An 18,205-nucleotide genomic window follows, 5' to 3' on the forward strand; every position below is an offset into this window, starting at 1 on the left:
TCAAAACCTAATGTTGTGCAGCTTATGTTACCGCATATTACAAAGATGTAATGTTTATTGACCAAACTTGTGGGTGTACACAAAAATGTGTTAAAGTAAATGTACAGTTATACTGGAGGGGTGCAGAAACAAGGTGTATTTATCCTAATATACACTTAAGTTTGCTAAGACACTCCAATTTGACATTTTCGTGTTCAGTCATCTGATCATTAATGCAAGAAGTACTTTGATGTTTACAAATGAATGCACAAAAAGTCAATTTAATACCATGATATGACCACTGCTTAATAGATCAAATCAAATCAAAAGTCCTCGTGTTACGACAGCCACAGCTATCATAGCAGACTGTGGGAGGGCTGCTTACGTACTATCCAAGTACACTGTCATTGAAGGCCAAACACACCACGGCCTTCTGATGGCCACTGTACTCCCGTTTGATCTCGCCGGTCTCCACACACCACAGCCGTGCAAGGTTATCGGAGGAGGCTGAAAATCATTTGAAAATTTAAGCAAACAACTAAAACAAAAATCCTTCACATGATTCTACTGAGAGGAATATCAGTATTTTCAGCCCTACTCGCAATAGTAGAACACTTGAACTGCGTATGCTATGCTGACCTGTAACTATGTACTGCGAATCTCCAGAGAAAGCACAATCCCACATCCAACCTCTGGACGTCTCTCCTGGGTTGTTACTCTTAATACTCAACTCTGTCATCAGAGAGAAGTTGGAGGTTCGCCAGATTTTACAGGTCTGGTCAGCAGAGCATGTGGCCAGCAATCTAGGTGGAGATTACAGTTGATGCACTGGTTTTTAAATTATTACAAACAAAACTTGCTTTGTTTGCTTCATGGTTAGAATTGCTGCATTTAATTCTTCACTGTTCCTTTATTGTCCTCGGTTCACTGTTTCAAAAACACTTACGTTGAGTCTGGGCTGAATTTGCAACGTAAAGAGTAGCGTTTGTGGGCTGGAATCTTGGTCTTGGGTATCAGCTGTGTCACCTCATCTCCCAATCCACCAGCCATATTCCACACGTAACAGTTGCCCTACAGTCGCCCAAAGACATTTAAGGGACAAAAATAAGGTTGTCCGAGATCATAAAAATTTGAAATCTTTTAATCTTTAAAATACACATGTTAAGTTTATAGAAATGTAATCTTAGTGTCCATTTTTTGTTTTTTTCCCCTTTTTCACCCAATTTGGAATGCCCAACTCCCAATGCGCCTTTAGTCCTCCTGGTCGCGTAGTGACTCGCCTCAATCCGGGTGGCGGAAGACGAATCCCAGCTGCCTCCACGTCTGAGACCATCAACCCGCGCATCTTATCACGCGGCTTGTTGAGCGCGTTGCCATGGAGACATGGCGCGTGTGGAGGCTTCATGCCATCCACCGTGGCATCCATACTCAACTCACCACACGCCTCACCGAGAACGAACCACATTATAGCAACCACGAGGAGGCTACCCCATGTGACTCCACCCTCCCTAGCAAACGGGTCAATTTGGTTGCTCAGGAGACCTGGCTGGAGTCACTCAGCATGCCCTGGGATTCAAACTAGCGAACTCCAGGGGTGGTAGCCAGCATCTTTTACCACTGAGCTACCCAGGCCCCTGTGTCCATTTTGGTTATATACATTTCTGAAAAACATTCATAACATTTATATTTTCTACAAAAAATTAATGACTTTAAAAATGTTGTGTGGTGTAACAATCAAATAAAACATATTAAAATGCTCTCCTTCCAACTTAATTATTAATTTCTAAAAAGTTTTCAAATATATGTATTTTTCAAGGTAAAAAATATCTAACAACATTACAAAAATAATGAATTTGTGGATCAAGAATATCAAGAAGTATTCTCAGGATTTATTTCATATGATCTGAACAAATTTTTTTTCGTTTTTTACTTCACAGTCTAAAGGGCCTAAAGGGGCCTGTTTTCTTCCCCACATGACAACAAAATGGCAGCCTACATGTTGGTTACACCACATGACTGATTTTGTAGACAAAAGTTTTTCAAATATTAATATTATTTTAAAACAAATATTTTTACTGCTTATTTTTAACATCACGCCATTGACCCATAAACCAAATCTGAACTAGTCTGTTCAGATGCAATATTACACATTAGAAATACTTCAATGTGATTACTGACCGAGCTGTTGACTGCTGCCATATAACTGGCATCGGGATCGATATGAACGGAATTGACAGACACATCTGGCTCTGGGATGAGTTGTTCATTGTGATCTGTTTTCAGATCCCAGATGTGGATCACACCGCTTTGGTCCCCCACAATTAATTCAGCCTAAGGCAAATCACATTTAAAAGGTAATTTACTTGTTTGCTTGATTAGATCGCTTGTTAATAGTAACTGACATAGAGACAGTAGAGACCAACTGACCTGATTGGGATGAAGACACACACAATTAATAGGCGCATTGACTTGGAAGATTCTTTGGCACTGTAGGTTCCTTGACCTAAATGAACACAGTTCAGCATACTTGAAGGAATAGTTCACCCAAAAATGAAAATTCTCTCATCATTTACTCACCCTCATGCCATCCCAGATGTGTATGACTTTCTTTCTTCTGCAGAACACAAATTAAGATTTTCAGAAGAATATTTCAGTTCTGTAGGTCCATACAATGCAAGTGAATGGTGACCAACATTTCGAGGCTCCAAAAAGCATATAAAGGCAGTACAAAAGTAATCCATACATCTTCAGTGGCTAAATCAATGTCTTCAGAAGCGATATGATAGGTGTGGGTGAGAAACAGTTGAATATACAAGTCCTTTTTCTACTATAAATTCTCCTCCTTGCCCAGTAGGTTGCAATGTGCATGAAGAATGCAGATCGACAAAAAAAGAAGAACTATTAGGAGAGAAGAGCACTTAAGAGGGCTGTTTGAAAGTGGAGATTTATAGTAAAAAGGACTTAAATACTGATCAGTTTCTCACCCACACCTATCATATCCCTTCTGAAGACATGGATTTAACCACTGGAGTCATATGGATTACTTATATACTGTCTTTATGTACTTTTTGGAGCTTCTAAGTTTTTATTACAACTTGTATTGTATGGACCTACAGAGCTGAGATATTCTTCTAAAAATATTAATTTGTGTTCAGAAGAAGAAAGAAAGTCATACACATCTGGGATGGCATAAGGGTGAATAAATGTTGAGATAATTTTTTGTTTTGGGTGAACTATTCCTTTAAACATCTCCAAAATGTCTTTAGACAAAGAGCAAACAGCATTTTCTTACCTCAGGTCCCAGATTCGAGCCATGCAGTCTTCTCCACCTGTGTACATCCACCGACCATCTTCATGGAAGCCAACTGAAGTGATGTTCTTGCTGACACCATCATAATTGATCACTGGGTTTGGATTATTTGAGTTTAAGTCATACATGCGTATGTGCTGATAACCTGAGAAGCAAGGAAATAAGAATATAAAAAATATATAGAGATGGGATGGGAGAAAGAAACATCACCAGTTTGCACAATCTATAGCTTTATAAGATCCCCCCTTAAAGGAATAGTTCACCCAAAAATGAATATTTGCTGATAATTTACTCACCCTCAGGCCATCCAAGATGTATCGGAGTTTCTTTCTTCATCAAAACAGAATTTAAGAATTTTAAGATTTCATTTCAGGCCTCCTCTAAACAATGCAAGTCAATGTCCTCCATTTTTTGACGGTCCAAAATGCATATTTAGGGTGCATCAAAATCATCCACACGACTCCAGTCGACAAATAAAGTTCTTCTGAACCCAAATTATTGATTATTTTTAGAAACAAAACAATACTTATACTACTTTTTAACTACAAATGTTCGCTTCCGTACATCTCTGTGATGTGCGCTCATAAGAGGGATGACGTAAGCTCGTTGGTAAGGTCACACGTTACATGGAGGAGGAGTCAGGAAGCGCGTCATTGTTTACAAGAGATGATGCGCTTCCTGACTCCTCCTCCACGTGACGCGTGACCTTACCAACGAGCTTATGTCATCCCTCTCATGAGTGCCACGTCACAGAGATGTACGGAAGCGAGCATTTGTAGTTAAAAAGTATATAAGTATTGTTTTGTTTCTAAAAATAATCAATAATTTGGGTTCAGAAGAACTTTATTTGTCGACTGGAGTCGTGTGGATGATTTTGATGCACCCTAAATATGCATTTTGGACCGTCAAAAAATGGAGGACATTCACTTGCATTGTTTAAAGGAGGCCTGAAATGAAATCCTAAAAGTCTTAAATTCTTTTTTGATAAAGAAAGAAACTCTGATACATCTTGGATGGTCTGAGGGTGAGTAAATTATCAGCTAATTTTCATTTTTGGGTGAACTATTACTTTAAACAAGTCTGGATCTGAACTCACCAGCAGCAGCAATCATGCTCCTATCAGGTGTTACTTCTAGAGAATTAACTTGCTGGTGTACGAGTTAAGCATCAAACACAATAAAAGAATATAAAGCCTTCAGGAAATTAATATTTCATTTAAATAAGGCAGAGGCTATTTTCACTAAGTGTAAATAGCGATAGGTGCTATTTACACTAACGCCCATTTACCAGCGACACCATCCCATTAATTTTCAATGAGAGCTCAGCGACTTCCGGCGACACGAGCTGTCACGGCCGTTGGCGACAGAGATCGCCGTGGGGATCGACAAGACAAGTTGAGAAAATTTCAACTTTATGCAAATGAAGAGCGACATTTGCGAGCGACTACCAATGAGAGTGAAGACAGTGGAGCTTACGTCATCCGTCTCTGGGCGGAGTTAATGTAAATAGCCTCTGCCAAAAAGATGGGCTATTTGCACTTAGTGTAAATAGACACTCCGTTTAAGTAAACTTGTAGCGTGTATGGTGCACAACAGTACTGCTCTTTGTTTATGACTGCATAGCTGTGTAGAAAATCTCTTGTTCATAAAGGATACAGAGTCCTGGTGTTGGACAGTTCTTGTGCATATTCCACTGTGTGCTTGCCAGAATCTGACGGTGTGATCATATCCAGCAGTGGCGAGTATCACCGGATCACTGCCGACTGTCCCTTGATTCACATTCATGATGAAGTTTCGCACCCGGTTTTGACGACAACGTAACTCGATGTGCTTGTGTAGTCAAGAAGATTAAGAGAATAAACACTTGAGATAGCATTAACTGCTTCTTAGCTGCTAAAAAATCTCTCTAATATAGTAAACTGACAAGCCCGAGAAACGTAAATGAATGGTCTTACCTGAGGGCGAAGGATGCACTTGAAATCCCAATATCTAAATGGAAAATCGCAATGATAGTAAATGCAAAATGGACATTATTTACATGAACGTCAAACCTAAGTGTGTGTCCCTTCCAAAGCTGTCCCCCCCGAAACAACACTTGAATAAAAGTTCCGAATAGGCAGTACAGTAGGCAATATTAACCGTTTTTATTTGTCGAAGCGACAGCTAGCTTGAAACTAATATAATACAATACACTGAAACATTATATATATATATATATATATATATATATATATATATATATATATATATATATATATATATATATATATAATAGAAACATCAATTCATTTCATATGAATAATGCTGTTTGACTGCCATGTTACACAACAGCCTCAAACCACAAATGAGGCAAGATTTTGCTTCACTTCAACAGGGTCATCAAGGGTACATGACAAAATGCTCACCCTTATTCCACTTTTGACTTTAGCAGATGGAAGGACCTATTAAAAAAAAAATAAATAAATCAAAAAATATATCCTTATTTTAAATATTCAAGGTTAAGATCAAAGTCAAATGGAAAAAATTCAAAGATGACCATTAACCTTAAGATAAATTTTGCATCTCTCCAGGAGAACCTTCCACTTCACATCTATCCTTTGAGACTCTGACAGATACAGAAACTCTTCTGTCTGTCAAGATAAATATTTTTCTTTTATTCTTCCTAGTACACACATTTATACTAATTATATAATATTTAATATTAGAGATAGTTACTAATTTGGTTATAAATTCTTTATTTAATGGGGAATGAACCCAAGGGTTACACTATCAAAAAAGATTCTTATCAAAGAAAAAAAAAAGAAGAGAAAACTGTTTCTCTTTGTGATTGTTTTTAATGTTGAAAGCATGAGGTGAATTTAAACATATGTATGAATTTACATGCACATCTGTCTTGACTAGCACTAATATATGTTATAGATTTGCTCACTTTACAGCCCAGGGTTTTCTCAGCCACTGCAAAGTTCCAGTGTGGTCACTAATGTCCACCAGCAGATCAAAGCCTGTAGTGACCTGGAGCTGTTGTCCTTGACTTGGACAGGCACCACTGAAACACGTCTGACTCTCCTCATTGATTTGAAATTTGGATTTTACACTAGTGCAAAATGATCCAATAAAACTTGTAAAAAGTAAGTTGTAACACAAACCCATGCTAGCTGCAACTATCAAAGCATTTCAGACTTACCATCTGTTGCATATGACTTTCGAGATGGAGGAGTCTAGCTCAAGAGTTGTAATGAACCCATATTTTATGCAATGAAAGGAATCGGCATGTTCCCGAAATCTGGCTTTAAGTTGGTTCACAGTCAGCACATCAATAACTGAATCCACTGAGAAAGAATGGATACAATTTTAGTGTGTGGCTATTGCTTTGCTATTTTTCTTAATGTAGTGGTCTAGATGTATATCACAAGACTTACACTGAACATTATCACCTGGGAGAAAATCTTGGGTCATCCAGTCCTCCAGTTTCTAACAATTCCCTAACACATGTGTACAGCTGGTTGGCCTCTGCTGTATCTAAGATTTTATAAAAATATATATATATATATATATATATATACTAAACAATTTTAATAATTTCCCATTTTCAAAATGATAATATAATGGAAACTATTTAAATTGATTCTTTAAAGCCAGCATTTCACATGCCTACCAGGATTGAGGGTAATTAGTGTTTTTGAGGTCACAGTTGCTATCATACAATTGCGAAAACTGTCAAAAATGTGCAAGCATCGGCAACAAAGAGCACTAAGAGAAAGCACATACATTTACACAATTCATTTTATTTGTATTATATTTTCAATTGAAAAAGTAAATGTAGGGGGCCTGGGTAGCTCAGTGGTAAAAGTCACTGGCTACCACCCCTGCAGTTCGCTAGTTTGAATCCCAGGGTGTACTGAGTGACTCCAGCCAGGTCTCCTAAGCAACCAAATTGGCCCGGTTGTTAGGGAGGGTAGAGTCACATGGGGTAACCTCCACGTGGTCGCTATAATATGGTTCGTTCTCTGTGGGGCACGTGGTGAGTTGAGCATGGTTGCCGCGGTGGATGGTGTGAAGCCTCCACACGCACTATGTCTCCATGGCAACACACTCAACAAGCCATGTGATAAGATGCACGGGTTGACGGTCTCAGACGCAGAGGCAGCTGGGATTCGTCCTCTGCCACCCAGATGGAGGCAAATCACTACGCAACCACAAGGACTTAAAAAGCACACTGGGAATTGGGCATTCCAAATTGGGAGAAAAAGGGGGAAAATCCCTAAAAAGAAAAAGTAAATGTAAATACAGTATACTTTATTATACCTGTTCCTCTTGGTGTCAGTGTTTGTACAAGCCGAATGGTCTCTTTATCCCAACTGGATGAAAAAAGGAATGAATCAATTAATGTAGGAAACTGATTACAAAAACAACATGCAGATTTAAATGTAACTGTATTTGCTCACTACACTAGAGGAAAAGATGTCTCAGTGTCATCAAAGAGCCTTATTTCTAGCCTCTGTCCTGTGCATCCATCAGCTTTTGTAAATAATTTCTCCTACCTTTGGATAACAAAATCATAATAATTGCAAAGGATGGCCTGGGTAGCTCAGCGAGTATTGACACTGACTACCACCCCTGGAGTCGCGAGTTCGAATCCAGGGTGTGCTGAGTGACCCCAGCCAGGTCTCCTAAGCAACCAAATTGGCCCGGTTGCTAGGGAGGGTAGAGTCACATGGGGTAACCTCCTCGTGGTTACGATTAGTGGTTCTTGTTCTCAATGGGGCGCATGGTAAGTTGTGCGTGGATTGTGGAGAGTAGCATGAGCCTCCACATGCTGAGTCTCCGCGGTGTCATGCACAACGAGCCACGTAATAAGACGCGTGGATTGACGGTCTCAGAAGCAGAGGCAACTGAGACTTGTCCTCCGCCACCCGGATTGAGATGAGTAACAGCACCACCACGAGGACCTACTAAGTAGTGGGAATTGGGCATTCCAAATTGGGGAGAAAAGTATAATTTAAAAAAATAATTACAAAGGATACGTCAAGCAGCTTTAAGAAAAGCTACAAGAATATCTGAGGAACCTAACCGACTGCACAGCTGTCTGAATGTTAATAATGCTTCCATCCAACCTCTGTCCATTTGCAGTCATGTCTTCCATTAAATAGAAGTCCCTCGGGTCTTTGACTGGCATGTGGAATAACGGCAAAATCCTGGCCTTTTTCTAAATCTGAGCATATCTTGATAGCTGAGGGTGTGCCTGTAATTACTGAGATAAAATATTTATATCACTTACAATTTATATCACTCCACTCAGACAGGGACGCCCCGAGTTTAGGAAAAGTAGATAGCAGATTTTTTTAGTTCAGATTTGATATTCATTTTTCTTTTATTTTCTTGTTTTATATACACAGTGTAGGCGTTGGTTGATCATGGGTACACTGAGATCTGCCTCTGGGACTAAAATTAAAGGAAAAGAAGTTCAATAATGATTTGGATCATTTCATGTTCTCTGCTTTTTCAATTAGCTTAAGTCGTGCTCTTAATACCTGTTTTTCTGATTTTTATGCTATTTAATTATTTTTTATTTTTATTTTTAGATAACTTTTTCTCAATGTGTGTATTAATTTGTATTCTCATTTCATGTTCTTAATTGTTTTTTGTTTTTTGTTTTTTTGTTTTTTATGTATCTTGTATTTTCTTAAAATGTATATGTAAAGCACTTTGGATTGCCATTGTGTATGAAATGTGCTATATAAATAAACTTGCCTTGCCTTACAAAGATGACAACAGAGGAACATTTCCTGGCTGGACACAGTCTAAGGATAACTTAAAGGTGCACTCAGTAATTATTTCCTCATTGAAAAAGTATTACTCCAGAAGAAATAAAAAGTAATTTTGAAACATGTGTATAAAATCATGAGCACTCACAATGAGATGAATCTCATAAAATCTGTTTTATTCTACATGGAGAATGTCATCTCATGGGGACTCCCATGTTACAATCACATGACCAGCCGAATACTCCTGCTTAATCTCAGTAAACGTCCTGTTATTGGACACTTTCACACATGGATTAAATGTATTGTAGTTGACTGTGAATCTTGAATTTCTACAATGGCATCAGTTACTAAAAACTCTGCTGCATCCACACCGCTGCCCAATGGGCAATTGATGTTGAAAAGACATCAAATTGACATCAAACATTGACATCAAAAAACAGGTCAAATATGCAAATCAAAGTAACATCAAAAACTTGACGTACATTTGACATCCACACACTGATGTCCTATTCTCGACCACCAAAATAACGACACAAAATTAATAAAATGTAAGAAAAGTTTTATTCATCAAGCTTCAATTCAAAAATACAAATGTAAACTGGATTTTGTATACCCTGAAGGGACTATACTGTAAAAAAAAACAAACAAAAAAAAAAAACGGTCAAATGACTGGAAGCAGCGGCTGCCAAACAAAAACCGTAAAATTAAAGTAAAATATCCTTATTCAAATAAAGTGCAAAAACAATAAATTTACAGAAATTTTCATTAAAAGTTTTACAGAGAGACACCGTTATTTTACAGGTATTTCCTGAATTATTATAATCAAACACCTTCAATTTAGAGTTAACACATGCTAAAGATTGTAAAATACCAGTTTTATTTTGGAAGACAAAATAAAAAGTCTCTAAAAATACTGTATAAAACAGATTAAAATCATCTCAAACTTGACTGGCACTGTTTGTGTTTAGATTAAAACCTGTAAAATTAAAATCTAAATACAATATTTAATTGTACAAACCTTAAATGAAATACAACATTTATAAATACAACATTTAATATTTAATTTACTGTACTGATTAACAGTATTAGAAAGGTTTCTTCAAATTCTCATAAAATATAAGCTTTAAGATTACTGTGAAATATCCGCAACTGAAAGCATACTGAAGAAATACAAAATAAACTGATACATCTACAATTAAAGTGGGGTTGGAAACTTAATTACAAACAAAATACACACCACTACTGATTCTAAAACACTTTTTTAATGTATTCAGATGTAAATTTACAATATCAACCATTTATTCACAAACCGTTCTTCTGAGCACCCCAGGAGGAATTGAAAAACTAAAAATATAATTTCTCTATGTGTCTATCTTGTCTATTAGGTTTACTATCATGATGAGGTCATGATTTCACCTTTGAAACAGGTGGAGAAAGCAACATATTGTGCTGTTGAGCTGAGGGGGTTGTGGTCTTGTTTTTTTAGCTTGTATTTTCCAATTCAGTTTTATGTTGTTTTCCACAAAATTCTCCTGACCCCTGGGGGTTCCGTATAGTTCTAATATATATGGAGAAACATTACACTGTCTTTTAATTCAGAATCCTAACTATACAGTGTATTAATAAGTAAAAGCAAAACATAACATTAAAAAACAAAACAAAAAATAAACAATCTGTACCAGAAGTGACAGAGCAACATTGCAGATAAAGAACAATCCTCCTCAAATTGCCAGTAATCAGCTGGATCCTTGGTGCATCTGGTGGGGACACACTAAGATTCACTGAAAGGTCCTTAAAAAGTAGGATTTCATTTACCATTCCTTTAAACAAGTTTAAACAAACTTTATTTAAATTGTTTGTACCAACATTTGCCATTATGAGACAATCTGGCAATGTGAATACAGAGTACTGTCAGCTTTGAGAGTGTTAGTTATTAAATGTTTGCCAATTTAACTATGCACCTAATGCATGTCTTAGCACCCCTGTCAGAAAAAAGTGAACCACCAAAAGAAGGAAGACATGGATTCACAACAATGGACACTTTTCACATATGTATCATAGCAAGGTAAACACAGTTGTAGCTAAAAAAATATTGACAATTGGTACACCAAAATCAAACCAACCATCTAATGTATTAACTGCAGCTGCATTTACCCTGTTATAACATGTCTGAGGGTCATGAGGGTCTTTCCCTTAATGTTCTCCTGAATATTAAATAAAGGATTGATGATGATGATGATGATGACAACTAATATCTTATTTTATATAGCACTGCAGTTGATACTTACTAGTGATCGACTTGTCTCTCTGTTGAGTGTCTGTTCTCCCCCGTAAACCTTGTTCCAATGCTTGATCTAAAAGAATGAAGGCAAGTTTCTTATCATTAGCAGTTATCAGTGTTGGAAATGGGAATGTAAATATTGCTCAAAGAAACAGGCAGCTACACATACAGTACATAACAGATATGGGCCAAATATAACATCTCTCCAAGACAAGTACATATTTCTGTGTAGTTAAAGGAAAAATTTGTAAAACAAACAGAATTTTTATTTTTATTTTTTATAACCTGCTAATTTGCATTGATGGACATGACAATGACTTGTCCAGATCATAATTTACTCACACAGCTACCTGTCTGATAGTTTTATCATCCATTGGTGCCACATTATGTCAAGTGTTTTATCAAGTCTATTTTAATTCAGCTATCGAATGTGCATATTTTTAAGTTTAAAAGAGTCCAAGTTAAAGGTTTTTACCCAGAATGCATATTACAGTGGCCATCGGATTGAAGAGCTACTTCCTGGATAATTTTGAAGGAATGACCAGCCTCCATATTCCATAATGACAAAGCAAAAACCAGATTTGTGGTAACTTTGCAAATGTATTAAAAAGGGAAAAAAAGGGGGCCTGGGTACCTCAGCGAGTATTGACGCTGACTACCACCCCCTGGAGTCGTGAGTTCGAATCCAGGGTGTGCTGAGTGACTCCAGCCAGGTCTCCTAAGCAACCATATTGGCCCAGTTGCTTGGGAGGGTACAGTCACATGGGGTAACCTCCTCGTGGTCATTATAATGTGGTTCTCGCTCTCGGTGGGGCGCGTGGTGAGTTGTGCATGGATACCGCGGAGAATAGCATGAATCCTCCACACGTGCTATGTCTCCGCGGTAATGCGCTCAACAAGCCACGTGATTAGATGCACGGATTGACTTTCTCAGATGCGGAGGCAACTGAGATTCGTCCTCCGCCATCCGGATTGAGGCGAGTCACTATGCCACTACGAGGACTTAGAGTGCATTGGGCACTCCAAATTGGGGAGAAAAAGTGGAGAAAATAAAATAAAAAAGAATTATGGAGGCAACTGTGCTCTTGGGAACCTTCAATGCAGCAGAATTTTTTGTAGCCTTCCCCAGATCTGTGCCTTGATACAATCCTCTCTCTGAGCTCTGCAGGCAGTTCCTTTGACCTCATGGCTTGGTTTTTGCTCTGATTTGCATTTTCAGCTGTAAGACCTTATATAGACAGGTGTGTGCCTTTTCACATAATGTCCAATTAATTACATTTGCCACAGGAGGACTCAAATCAAAGTGTAGAAACATCTCAAAGATGATCCAGAGAAATGGGCTGCACCTGAGCTAAATTTCAAATGTTATAGAAACGGGCCTGAATACTTATTTCAGTGTGATATTTCAGTTTTTTAATAAAACTTTTTAATAAAGTTACTACAAATCTGTTTTTGTTAGTCATTATGGGGTATGAAGTGTAGACTGATGTGAAAAAAAGAATAATGTAAAAATGTTTAGCCTAAGGCTGCAATATAACAAAATGTGGAATAAATGAAGGGGTCTGAATACATTCTGAATGCACTGTATGCTTGTATGTTTCTGCTTATAATTACATTTTTGCTGTTTTACTTTGTTTTTATGTAAAGCACTTTGAACTACTCTTGTATGAGATGGTGCTATACTAATGACAATGAACTGAATTGGAACTTGGTTTCAATTAGTAAGAACAAATCCAATCTCTGTATGTCTTGCCTCTTTTTGCTTACCTGTCCCTGGGTTTAATTCTGTACCCCACCTTTCGGTGATATCTTGTCACTCCTGGTTCTTCAGCCTTCTCATGATCTCACGGGTGATGCACTGCTGTGGTCATTTGCTGTGTGAAGTACAGTTGGACACAGTCAATTATACTGTATCTCAGAGCTATTACCTTGGAATATTGGACATTAATTAATAACTTCCATTCTGTTGAAAGATCAGTAACTGCACACCACACCTTTGATATACATATATATTTTTTCTGGTCCAATAAATACAACAGTACTCCAACAGTCAGATGTGTATGCCTATTGTAGTTGTGCTGTAATCTGTTTACAAATTAAGTGACTGTCAATTTACCATACCACCAGTCATTGTACATGGTGGCAATGGTTGCCAACTATGTACATTTAATTTCTAACAGTATACACAATGTTTGTCTCTCACATACACGCGATGCGATCATAAATGTAAGTTATACTACATTCAAACTTCTCAGTGAATTGACAGATTTACTTAATTACTGGCTTAACACAGAAGGAAGATGGTAACAGTGTCACCACTCACCAAAACTGCTATCGTTATAACACAATCAAGTAAACATTAACGTTACTTTACCTCTCAAATTCATACCGAGTTTGCTTGAACTTTAAATTAGCTGACAACATTAACACATACTAGCAACACTGGCTGCTACTATATAATATGTAGTAATGTCTCAATTAGCAACTCACTTTAACACACACATCTTGATGAAGAAGTAAATATACACATACAGAGGTATTTACCTTCTGCAGGTTGCAATATGTCCGTTACCCACTGGTGAAACTCTTAATGGGCATAATTAAACTCCAGCAGGTTTTACAGTTTTCACACGTCTCCTCTGTTTTCCCCATTTTTAGACTGGGCTACATAAATAAGGGTATGAAAACAAAACATAACGTCAACCTGTCAAGCATACAAAAATCTATTTTAAGACATTTTTATTTATATTTCCTCAGTTTGCATGGAAAAAGCATGGAAACAATTAAGAATAATTTCTAATTTTAAGTTTTATATGTCAATTCTAGCCATTTTTAAAATATTAAATAAAACTATTTCTTGAAATATGTGAAAAGTCTGGAATGGGCGTAAATCTTGTACCATGATGTGTTCCAATTAAGCCCACTTTTTGATTAATTGAAAAATATCAATAATATATTGTTTACAACTGGTAAAACATATCCAACATGACTGGTAAACATAATTTAAAATTTACAGCAACATACAAAAGTTGGTGAACAGTAAATGTATTTAGTGAACAAATAAAAGACATTCATCATTACTAAAACATTTTAAAGATGCATTAAATATATTCTATGCATTTAATACATTTTTAAGTTTATTTAAAAAAAAAAAAGTAATAAAAAAAAAAAACTTTTTTTTTTTTCATTGTCTCAATGAACAGTGGACATCTAATGAAAAAGGAACATCTAATTAAGCAAAAAGCCACAAGATACAGCAAGGGTAAGAGCCATTCTTAGGCCCTGCTCCAAATGGCACGCTTAATGTGAACTTGTGGTCTTAAGGGACTTGTGGGTTCCATCTGGGACAGGGCCATTGGCATGATGCAGAGCATCTTTCTTAGCCGCGGTAAAATCACTGTAACACAGAGACTCAAGTAGTTAATTGCTTTTATAATACAGTTGCAACAGCAGTAATAAAAGACAGAGGTTTTCTAAGGCATGATACAAAGCTTGAGTGGCATATTGCTTTCAATGTATTATTAATAACAATCTTAATAAACAACTCATCCATTCACGTTTTAATAAAGTATGTGCGATTCCAGGTGTGCGTTTTTAGTCATTTTACAATGGCTTCGAATGAGCACAGCTTGGATTTGTGCAACTGTACCATTTAAACCCACCTGAAAGAAATGTTAATTTACACACACACACACACACACACACACAAAAAGACACATGATGAAAAACAATTTATAGTTTATTTGAGTTATATGTAATGAAATACAACTACAAAATTAAAGAAAGCATGGTTAACATGCTTGATGCTTTAGCAGTACACCACATTTTCAAGCCAGTCCACTGACCAGGCCATGTGGTCTGTTTGCTAGATCCAAAAACTCATCTTTGTATTTCAAAATAAAGGTAATGATATTTCATTACATTAATAGATCAAACCATTAATCTCTTAAATTTACATAAATTGTGCATAATTACCAAATAACTGATTGGGCATAGATGTGTTCATTTGCTGGGTCTCTTCACACCAATTTTTTTCTTCTTGCACTTCTTGTTTGGTCACTAGGTATTGCTTGCACAAAGGCAGTCTTAGACTGAATTTTGTCTCATTTGATTGTCTTGCAATTTAAATAACACACTGGTGTGTTATTGACTTATAGACAAATAGACTTATTTGAATATACAAAAAGCAAAAAGAAATGAGGATTCCTTTTTTATTTTGTTGCACTTCAAAGTTGAAAGTGGTCTTAAGGGGTACTTGGGCTTAATGGGTGCACTTACCCTAGCTTATGCAGAAAAATATAAAAATAGATAAACTACTTTAGTCTCTTTGGCTTCCAGGATGGCCATATTACATCTGTGTACAGGTCCCCAATCAGGGGCTTTTCCTTGTCCACTTCATAAGCTGAACATCCCATCACCGATGTTGCGCAAGCAATAGCAGCTTCATCAGCATGGACCTTCACCTCGCTTTAGTGTTTATCAACCTTATCTGAGGGGAAAATGGTTTAAGTTTGATTGACAATTTTGCATCAAGTGACCAATACAAACTGTTGCTTGGCCATGTGTGCAACTATTAAATCATTTGATGCCGCTAAATCATACTGAAAACAGTATATGCGGTATCTTACTTTTAGGGACAAACTTAAGCGAGTGACTGAATATTCAGAAACATGATAAGCCCTCTTCTGGACCATCATTCAGAAACTCATGGCCTAGTCCATTACCACACTTGCCACATAGATCCTGCACATTCAAACATGTATGAACAGAAATGTGTTATCTGTAATTGTTAAAGGGATAGTTCACCCAAAAATAAATATTCTCTCATCATTTACTCACCCTCATGCCATCCCAGATGTGTATGACTTTCTTTTTTCTTCTGAACACAAACAAAGATTTTTAGAAGAATGTCTCAGCTCTGTAGGTCTATACAGTGCAAGTGAATGGTGGCCAGAAATTTTAAGGTTTAAAAAGCAGCATTAAAGGCAGCATTAAAGTGATCCATACAACTCCAATGGTTAAATCCATGTCTACAGAAGTGATATGATAGGTGTGGGTGAGAATCAGATCAATATAGCCCCCTTTTTCGTATTAATATGCGTTTCGTGACTGGATAGTATCTGGATATTCTTTAGCTGGATTGCATTTACACCTTGCAGTCAAATGCATCTCCGCTGTGATCGGATAGAGATCCGATCAAAATTACCCATGCAAAATGGAAAACACTACTTACATTGCATCAGTGGCTGTGGTAACTGAAAATTATTTTTCTTTTAGTGAACTTTAAAAACATTGATGGGTAATTCAAATGCTTTCTAATACTTTAACAGTCAGGGGTTTTCCTCCACTGAACTTTTTTGGTGGCCGCCAATGCTAAATTTCGGGTCACCAAAACAAATTTAATGATATTTGTCTCACGTTCAGTGCTTGGCTAAATGTGCTTTATCTGAAACGCACGAGTGAAGACTGGTTTCAGGTGTGACGTGCATGTTGATTAGAAGACAGGAGAGAGATGTGAGCGAGTGGGGATTTGAGAAGAAAAACATGATATTCCAAGTGTATTCCAATGGAATAATTCATGGGATATTGTTCAGTGTTATGTAACAAGATTGCAAGACAGCAGTGTCTGTTGTGTTCTTGACATTGCGATGGCTGAATTAACAGAAAAAGGCAAAAACACACAACACAGCACTTCAACAACTGATGACTGTTGTGCAACCTCATCATATAATTAATTACGTAGTTCTATCCGGATAACGAAAATGCATTTGCATTTACACCTTTATTAACTGTGTTCAGAATCCATCCCAGACCACCTCCAAATGTGGTTTCAGTGATCTGATCACAATCTGTTCACAATGCCTTTTGGGTGCATTTACACCTGGCATTTAATGTGGTAAAGCATAATCCGATCGTGATCCAATCACAGAAAATGCATGTTAATGCCAGGTGTAAAGGGGGCCTATGAGTCCTTTTTTAATATAAATCTCCACCTTTGACCAGCCCCGGCCAGTAAGTGGTGAAATGCGCAAAATATGTGAATAACCAAAAACAAAAGTAGAATATGTGAAAGTGAAAGTGGAGATTGATTGTAAAAAAAATTTAAAAAAATAAAAAAGCACTTAAATATTGTTCTGTTTCTCACCCACACCTATCATATCGCTTCTGAAGACATGGATTTAACCCCTGGAGTTGTATGGATTACTTTTTTGCTGCCTTTATATGTTTTTAGGAGCTTCAAAGTTCGTAAAGGGGCTACAGTGCTGAGATATTCTTAAAAGAATATTTGTGTTCTGCAGAAGAAAGAAAGTCATACACATCTGGGATGGCATGAGGGTGAGCAAATGATGAGAGAATTTTTATTTTTGGGTGAACTATTCCTTTAACTGAGTTTTTTTTTTAAAAAAATTATGTTTCTCACCTTGTAAGCTGTTGGACGCCATCATTTTTGTTACTCTGTCTTCTCGGACGGTCTCTGTGAAAGCAGGCTAGGGAGAGGAATTAAGAGTGGATGTCTACATTGGGAGAAAACATATATTCCTGCAGAGAAACAATCAAGAATTATATTACCAAAAATCGTACTCAAAAAAGGCATATTTTTTCCTTATTATTCTTTATTATTCCTAGTTTATGAGACTCGCCTTTGTTGTCTAAGCCAAAAAAATAATACCAAAGTTGGTTAGGAATCTAGCAATCTAAAGTTATAACAGTGACATAATAATCATTGGGCAGCAGGTTGTGTAACGTAAATGAGTAAATTAAAAAAGAACAAAAAATACTTACAAGGTTTTAAATGATCTTAATAAAACTCCTTCCTGAAAAAAGAACAAAATGACATTTTTGCCAACGGTTAAAATGTAAAACAATATTT

The 18,205-nt window shown here is 36.9% G+C and overlaps 1 protein-coding gene and 1 pseudogene across 1 annotated transcript; both read right to left on the bottom strand.

Moving 5' to 3' along the window:
* Window positions 1-38: 38 nt before the first annotated feature.
* LOC127427060 (target of rapamycin complex subunit lst8) lies at window positions 39-5,376 on the bottom strand. The gene is made up of 9 exons (XM_051674392.1): window positions 5,244-5,376; window positions 4,945-5,118; window positions 4,386-4,437; window positions 3,272-3,434; window positions 2,407-2,482; window positions 2,158-2,310; window positions 926-1,050; window positions 619-782; window positions 39-486 (listed from the first exon to the last, which is right to left on the bottom strand). The coding sequence occupies exons 2-9, from the start codon at window positions 5,071-5,073 to the stop codon at window positions 368-370; spliced, it is 981 nt and encodes a 326-aa protein (XP_051530352.1). The 5' UTR covers window positions 5,074-5,118; window positions 5,244-5,376; the 3' UTR covers window positions 39-367.
* Window positions 5,377-5,621: 245 nt separating this feature from the next.
* LOC127426830 (meiosis-specific with OB domain-containing protein-like) lies at window positions 5,622-10,928 on the bottom strand (annotated as a pseudogene).
* Between the last annotated feature and the right edge of the window lie 7,277 nt (window positions 10,929-18,205).

This window comes from Myxocyprinus asiaticus, chromosome 36, assembly GCF_019703515.2.
Source record: "Myxocyprinus asiaticus isolate MX2 ecotype Aquarium Trade chromosome 36, UBuf_Myxa_2, whole genome shotgun sequence".
In the NCBI taxonomy this organism is placed as follows: Eukaryota; Metazoa; Chordata; class Actinopteri; order Cypriniformes; family Catostomidae; genus Myxocyprinus; species Myxocyprinus asiaticus.